We start from the raw sequence: 8,437 nt of genomic DNA, 5'->3' as shown, positions 1-8,437 counted from the left end.
TGTGGGGGGAGATGCGGTGACGTGAGTGTCCGGCAGGGTGTTGGAGCTAAGTGTCTGCAGTGTAACCATCACACGTGGGAGCTGAGCTCTGCCCCAGAGCCTGATGCTCACACTCAGACTTGCCATTTCCTTGGAGCTGGGAATGGTTATTTGGGTGTAAAAGAAACATTTCCCTGACATTGCTTATCCCTTGCTCAGTCCACTTGAGAAAGAGAAGGAAGCAGTGTCATGTCCTTCGCCCATTGTAATCTCAATTTCCTAAGTTAATACTAATCTAAAATTAAGAAAAAAGGGCATAAAATTAAAATATAGAATTAATTGGTAGCTGTGGTGCTACACTCAATTTTCAAAAAGGATAATGGGTCAGACACCTCAGACTTGTCTGCACTCTATTAACTCATGTTTCCAGAATGTAAGACCCATGGGGACTTATGCAAAGAACCATAAAGATATAAACCACTTGAAATTATGTGTATTAATCTTCCCCTGTTGTTAATTAGTCTTTCTTCAGTATCCTTTTTGGGCAAAATTTTCTTTTTCTATTTTCTTTTTAGTAATTCCTCACCAAGCCAGTTTCAAATTAGAAAGATGACTTTTCTAAACCAAATGCTCTCTGAATTAAGTTTCTGTTACAGACATCAAATTGACGACCTGGGAGTGCTGAAATCCCTGGTGTAAATGCAGCTGTTCCTTTTATTTGCTTGTTCATGCCTGTGCTATGAACACTTAAGGTTCCTCTTTGTGTCTTTACAGAAGAAAAAAAATATCTCTAGTTCTGTAAAATAAGTTAACTTTGAAATGGCAGAGCACACTGGACACTGCACACTCCGTGTGTCAGCTCCAGGTTCTGTGCTGCATAGGGACAGCTGGGAAGAGCAGCAGGGCCCAGCTTGGGTGGGCTGCTGCTCCTGCTGCCCTGCTCTGCAGCAAATCTGCTCTGGCACACTGGGGTGCAGAAAGAGGCTCCTAAAATAGAGAAACAGGAGCCAGAAAGCAATAAAAGGAGAAAAAAAACACTTGCCTGTGTTGCAGGGCAGAAAACGGCATCTGAGAGCACTGGTGAAGAGCAGCGGGGCAGTGACGTGGGACTTTGAGTAGGCAGTGAAGAAGGGACTGGGTTGTGAAGGAGAGGTGTCTCTGATGAGCTTGTTTAGGAGATCTTTAATAAATACACTGGGCTCTGCTTTCCTCCACCTTCTGTAAACCCTGCTGTACTCTAACCAATGGTTTAATACCACTGGTATAATCCAAATATACTGTAGTGCCTCCCAGCTAATAGCTATATATTATATATATATAAAAATAAATATAATTCTGATATACTACACGTTTCTTGTGTAGTATACAGTCGAGGAGTCTTTAGAATATCATTCTGCATCTTTCACCGTACATCTACCATTCTGAAGTGACACGGTGTGTTCACAGGAATGCACAAGTTGCACATAAGAGGGTTGTCAAATATTTATCAAGTATGGAAATTCTATTTTCAAATAAAGACACTTAGGCCTTTTTAAGGTCCCCAGGAAGTCACTGGCAGCATTATCACAAACTGTCAAACCTCAGGCTATGCTGTCTACCCTTACCTGCCAGAACGTGCAGAGCACTATGCCAGAGGAAAGGCAGATTCTCTCTTTAGGAAAAAACCACATGAACCAGGGAACAAGAAGCCACAAACATGAAAGAACACTTCAAACGTTGACTTTTCACTCTCCTTATTTCAACAACCACTCAAACAAACAAACAAACAAACAAACAAATCTGCCTTGGTGCTGAAGGCTGTGTTGTCATGGGTCCAGAACATTGTTTCAGTTTCAGACTGCAGAGCAGATTGTGATGACTTAACTTTAAAAATGCACATTTGTCATCCAACTCTGAGCTACTCAGGTGGCTTCTGCTTTATATCGAGATGAAATGAACCACACAAGTCCCTGCCCCTCCCACTGAAGATGACTACACCAGAGGTAAGCATTTACAGCAAGGACGTATTTTGGACAGGTGAGCCATGCTCTGTTTCTGTAAGTGGAGTACTATGTAGGAAGAATCTTGGTTCTTCAAGATTTTGAATAAAAACACCACAGTGGCTTCCTCCTGACAGTCACATAGAGGGCTTAACATCACTTGAAATTGTTGGGCAATTTTTTTTATGGAATGAAAAGCTTTATCTGTTTAATCTGCTGAAGTAACTGGAAGAACCAACCCACAACTCCCTCCATCCCATTAAAAAAAATTAATTCTGAAAATGGAGGCTCACACATGTATTAGACTTTCACTGTATAAAAATGTACAGTGGCTTTATTGACATGTACATTCCATTATGTTTACAGCTGCAAGATATGAGGCACACTCAGTATTGCACTTCATTAAAATTTCAGGCTCAAACATAACCCAGAAGTTTAAATGAAACTGCTGTTGTAATTTAATAATTCTTATACAGGACAAACATTGATACCTTTATATACAGTGTGATACTTGTTACATTTATGCCTTCCTAACACATTTTTTTTTTTATAACAGTCTAGGAAATAAACCAGAATATTCCTCTTTCCCATCCCCACTTGTGATGCGTTACAATTGTACAAGATTACAAAAAGTCAGTATACAATAATCAATATTTTTTCCTTTCTCCTCAAAGGCAGCATCATTCATAGTCCACAGACACACAGATCCTTTAATAGCAATTATTTATTTGTAAATGTCCAATGTTTCCTAGCCAATGACTGTAATGGCCACATGCAAACACCTCACAAGTTTTGATGTCTTGGTTCAAAAAATGTCAGTATCTCACAGCAAGAATTATGTACATGGTATTTGGCATCCTTCTTGCACTGTAAATTGTTCCTTTTACCTGGGTTATGAAATGGTCCCATCCTCATCCCAGCTTGACTTTATTTTCAGGACACTGGAAGGATGAGGGTACCTGTTTTGCTCTGGTAAAAAAAAAATGCTAGTCTAAAAAGTGTGAGCATTTCTGCAAACCCCACAACCCAGAGCAAATTCTTCACCAGTGGGTGGATGGACAACATGAAGTGGACATTCTGTTCCTTCAAGTTGTTTACCTTTGGGACCTACAGTGAATTTAAGGGTCAAGGGGGGAAAAAAAAAGGAAAAAGAAAAGATTAATGCTTACATATGTTGTAAATAAACGTTACATTTCCTCAAAACTTGCTAAGTGAAGGTAACACATCTGTAATATGAATTTATAAGGCATAAAAAATAAAGGCTTAAGAAACAGCAGATAGGTGCTTTTACAAATTCAGGAAGTCTAAAGGCTTAGTAGGTCAAGAAAAAAAAAGACAATTAGATCTGACAAACATGTTAAAAGAGTTTGGACCAGATGACCCTTGAGGTCCTTTCCAACCTGACATTATGATTCTATGTTCAAAACAGGTTGGCTTCTTGAAACAGTTATGTCAAATATTGAATTGGTATTTTAAAAAAATTAGCCAGGTGATCAAACTGACATTTAATTAAAAACCAAATCCAATTAGAAGTAAAAAAGGCAGAAAGTTTACAGGAAAGAACTAAAACAGGTTTCATCTCATTATTATTGTGGAAGAATTTATCACAGTCTAACAGCAAAATTGATAAATACAATCAAGAACTACACTTTGAAGTAAACAATAATTCTAAGGTTTTTTTTTTTACTGCTTTCATGTAAATTTCTTAAATAAAAAACTCTTATTTTTTCCAACAAAAAAGTGAACTAGATAATTTACTAAGATCAAATCAGTGGCACATGAAATTAGAAACTAAGGCATCAGAATTTTTTACAATAGAATTGTAACACATCATTACACATCTGGAGTCTGAATCTCTATAGGTAACTGGAATGTCTTTCTGCATCAAAGTTTAAAGATCAGTGTGATGACATTGCCTGTATTATTGGCAGAAAAAAACAAGGAAAAAAATCAAAAGCATCCAGAGAAAAAATCTATTCTAATATTCAAGGTACTGAATTTAAAATCTGTATGACTGATCCTGTGGTTTTCCTAAAAATTATCGACAAGAAAATATAAGAGTATCAATTAGAATTAATGACTCATTTCAGAATTCAGTGTGGTAAATTTGCTTTGCAAAAATATTACCTGCAGGACAGTGTGGGAGCTCTTCTTTAGGGATGCTTGTCATTCTTTGGAAATCATCATGGCAAGCATTGCAAAAATGAGTTGTCCCAAAACAGAAAAAAACAGCAACTGAACAGCAGTAGCGGCATTTGTACTCCAAGAAATCTGTACCGTGTTTGGGACACATCTAAAAGGAAGAAAACAGATGCCAAGAAATGGAGTAGCTGTGCTGTAACAATCTGAACGACTCATTCCTACATCCTGTACTATACATTAACATATTACATTATTATGTAGTGCGTATAACTACAAACAACTGTGAATTATTGTACAGCTCAGGTACTCAGAGCTTCAGAATGAAATAAAACCACTGAAACAGTTTTGCTTACCTGAGCCCTTGAAACATCAGAGCATGCACCACAAATGAGCTCTCTTGGATCATAGTCATCTCCTTGTCCAGCCTCAGCGTCACAACGAGCTTCGCCTCCAAAATATGCCTTAATTTTATATGGAAATGATTAGACATTGAACCAGAGACAACTATTATTTTAACAAAATCAAATTTGTAAGGGGAAAATGATGAATAACAGCCACTACAAGCAGGCTCCACTGTTCTGATATTCTGATATTCTCTTCACTTTGATTCTAAATACATCTTTGAGGCAATGAGACAACGTCTCTCCAGCTCTGCAAGCCTAAAAATTGTGCCAGGTGCTGGGGCCTGTGCAAGTGACTGCAAGGCTTCTGAAACAGTATTTGGATGCTCTTCGAGCTGTGTGTAAGGAAGACAGGAATGAGGCTGAAAGCAGCAGGGAAACATTCTATCAGAAAGGCTTTTTACTAACCAAAAAGGAGCTCTTCAACTCATATGGCATTCCCTTATAATTAGAAGTGTGCTATTTTCTACAGATTCATTCCACTTTTCTCATCTTATTCCACCAGGACACAAAAATGCACCAAGTAAGACTGACAACTCTGATCAATTTCTCTTACATTACAGTGTTTTCACCTGGAGACAAAGATTCACAGAGAGTGAGAGGAGGCAAAAGAGTAAATTCCCTTCCTCCTTTGTTACCCTCTTATGAACGAGCACACAAAATTCTTGCTCTCAGCAATTCTCACCCTTTTTGCAGTGATTTTAAAAGGACAGGGAAAGTGGTCTCAGAGCAACTGTGAAGATGGAAAAATTTAAGAAGCTCCCTTTCCCCAAATTCTGGTGACTAAAAAGAAAAAGGGAGAGTTCTATGGAATATATGTCAGGGAATTCAGGTAGTAGTTTGGGGTGAGGCAGTGCTGGAGAAAGGGAAGAAAGGTGGTTGAATGGTGCTGTTCAGATATATGGACACAGTGTGAAAGGGAGTAAAATGAGAGACATGGGAAGAGGGCAATAAGAAAAACACTGAAATACTGAGTATTAAATATTGGAAAGAAAGCATATTGAAAAACTGGGACTGAGAACTAGGGAAAGTAAGATGAAAAAAAAATCTTTGTATGGGAGGGGAAAAAAAGGCAGTAGGCAAGCTGAAAAAGGATGAGAAGTGAAAATCGACTGAATGTGGGAGGCAGGAAAAAAAGTGAACTGAGTTAACTATAGTAATGAGCTACAGGGATTAATTACTGCTCTTATCTGTCATCTGCAAGTTAATCCTTTCCCTTCTGATTTCAAAAGCACCTCTATTTAACAAAGAATTATTGGTGGTTCCCTTGAAAAACATTTCATGAAATTGCCTTACTCCATTCATTACTAAAGGAAAAGGATAATTATGTGATCAAGGTGAACACTAAAATCAGCTTCAGATGAAAGAAGCCATGGGAGGGGTTCAGTGATTATCCAGAACTTCTCTAACCATAGATAAAGAATGTTTGTCTCTTCTCTGTTGGTGGGGAAAACAGAGGCTCTTTGTATGTGATTTTATTGTTTTTTGGATAAATTTCCTATTCTCTACCTGAAGAAAATTGCACCTAGATACCCCAGAGCCTGTATCAGGCTAGATCACACATTTCCTCTTTCTACTTCTTTTTCATTCTTTTAATGTTTCTGGCATCATGTCCATAGTTGCTGTGCTTCAAAGGCACTGACTGGCAGTTTCCTTAGCCCTGTCTCAAACCACTGCACTGTCATGAATCAAAATTAGAGAAGATTATTCCTATCTTTTGAGACTGTCACTGAGGAAAACCACAACCACCTGTTGGCTTGCAGCAGAGGTCATTTTTCTGCCCTAAATTCATGGTTTCCTGCACTTCCAATCAGCTCCAACTTGGGTAGAAGTAATAATTAGGTAGAATCTTACCAAGGAACTCTCCATTTCAAAGAGTCAGAATGAAACCTATGGTTATACTATTTTCATGTTCTTGTAAAGTACGAGTTGGAAGTGGGACAGAAAGTTTGTTGGGCTTAAAGCACAACATCTTCTGCACATTCTTATAAGGACACTAGCACCTCAATATGCTTTTGATTTCTGAATTGTTCCGTGTATGCATTTTAAGCCTGATAAGACACAATGCACATCTAACTTGTTCAACACTTCTAAAATTACAACATAACGACAGAATTTCTTTTCCTGCTTTCCTATTCCACACATAATACGCTAAATATTCTTGGAAGAAATTACTTTTGAAACTTGTGACATGCATTTAACTTGAAAAACTGCTAATTGTGATACCTTTTTGCACTTGTAGCAAACATAGTAAGCATATCTGTTCATGGCATAGCCAGCTGGGTCGTTATAAAATCTAACCCCTGGTGTTGTGATGGCCTCACTCTTGTGCAGCCCTTCATACTCCAGTCTCATTAACGCTTTCCTTCTTACATCTTCATAGAGTTCTTTGATTGGATCAAGCAAATCCTTTAATACTGTATGATTGATTTTGTTCTGAAAGAGAAAAACTGATTTAAGTATCTTGCACCCTCATTACAATGGCTGTGATAATTTATATTATGGTCAAACACAAGGAGCGTAATGGATGTCATACAAACCTAAGGGCTCAGGGAGTGGAAATTATAAAAAATGGCTGATTTACTATACTTTATTTGCTGCAAAAATAATAACCAGGAATGCTTTTTCTATGGTCTTCTGTTATATGAAATCAACAGCCTTCACAACAGACTGTAATAACCACAATGGGGATGGCTAAAGGGTACACAAAATACTCACCACAGCACAGAACTATTCCATCTGTATTTTCCTTTTCTAATTTTGGCCCTTTTGGACTTACTGCTCAGCAATTAAGAATGACTGACAGTCCTCTATGCCAGGTCTTTATCATATAATAGTCACAAGCTATTCCTATAAATTACCAAAATGCAGCACCGAAGGAAGAAAGACAGCATACAGAAATGGATGACCATTCAGAGATTTCATCTTCCAAGGGTAATTATGTGCTCTTTTCCTTCCCAGCAGCTATTGTATCCATTTGCTTACTGCAATTATGATTTTTGCAGAGTACAAGACAAATTTTTTGTAATTTAAGCTAAATTAAGTATCTATGTTCTTCAGCTCTGCCATCATACTGAAAAGCAAAGCAGCTTTAAAAGGGGTTAGGAAAACAGATAAGCCAAGTTTCCTGCTTCAGGAAATTAAGATTACTTCTTCCTCTCAAGCCGGCCCCAAATACTGGGAAATTTACAAGCTGATGTTGCTAGAAATAAAGCAGAGTTAAGATAATGTCTGCATTATGTTTTCTTTTTAAGAGAAGCCTTACTTCAGGGAACTTTTTCTTTAGTGGCATGAGAAATTAAGGAAACAAGTCACGCATAACTCATTTATATTGTAATAAACAATATACAATTAAGAAAAGGTAAAACCAAAAGAAAAAAAAAGAAAGTGTTAGGTAACTTGTTTGACCTAGGCAGTAAACATGTAGCTCATTTACCTTGCAAATAGGACAGGACATAAACCCAAAAGTTATCCTTGGCCCCAGCCATCTGTTTTCTAGCACTCGTTGACAACATTGCAAATGGAAAACATGGCTGCAGTCCAGCTTTAGAAGAAAATACATGTAAGTGAGCACTGAAACAGAAGTAGTTACTTAAGTCCCAACATATATCAAATTCAAAAATTAATTTATTGAAAAATCCTAGAAGGCCCCTATTTTCCTAAAAAAGCAAAAGAATATAAAATAGTCATGAAAATTATAACCTTTCCATTCAGATACCACTAGTGAATATACGAAATACATATGAAGCACAGCCATTAATTACCTCTGTCTTGTTTTTCTCATTTATAAAGTACCAAAACACAGGAAACTAAATTGATGCAGCATGCTTTCTTAAATATCAGTAAATCCAGATAAAAAGGAAGCTCTTAAATTAATTTACATACTGTAAGAATGTAAGAAATATTTTAAGAATATAATTTGAGGAACTTCTTAAT

The 8,437-nt window shown here is 37.3% G+C and overlaps 1 protein-coding gene across 1 annotated transcript in view; it reads right to left on the bottom strand.

Moving 5' to 3' along the window:
• Positions 1-2,448: 2,448 nt before the first annotated feature.
• MYCBP2 (MYC binding protein 2) overlaps positions 2,449-8,437 on the bottom strand; it is a 173,933-nt gene continuing 167,944 nt past the window's right edge. The window contains exons 81-85 of the mRNA XM_030469141.1: positions 7,938-8,045; positions 6,728-6,937; positions 4,454-4,561; positions 4,086-4,251; positions 2,449-3,065 (exon numbers count right to left, since the gene is read on the bottom strand). Coding sequence (XP_030325001.1) covers positions 2,950-3,065; positions 4,086-4,251; positions 4,454-4,561; positions 6,728-6,937; positions 7,938-8,045 — 708 coding nt within the window. The 3' untranslated portion in view covers positions 2,449-2,949. The remainder of the gene's footprint in view (positions 3,066-4,085; positions 4,252-4,453; positions 4,562-6,727; positions 6,938-7,937; positions 8,046-8,437) is intronic.

This window comes from Calypte anna, chromosome 1, assembly GCF_003957555.1.
Source record: "Calypte anna isolate BGI_N300 chromosome 1, bCalAnn1_v1.p, whole genome shotgun sequence".
Taxonomy (NCBI): Eukaryota; Metazoa; Chordata; class Aves; order Apodiformes; family Trochilidae; genus Calypte; species Calypte anna.
Note: the sequence above shows the minus strand (reverse complement) of the source record. Positions and strands in the feature narration are given on the sequence as shown.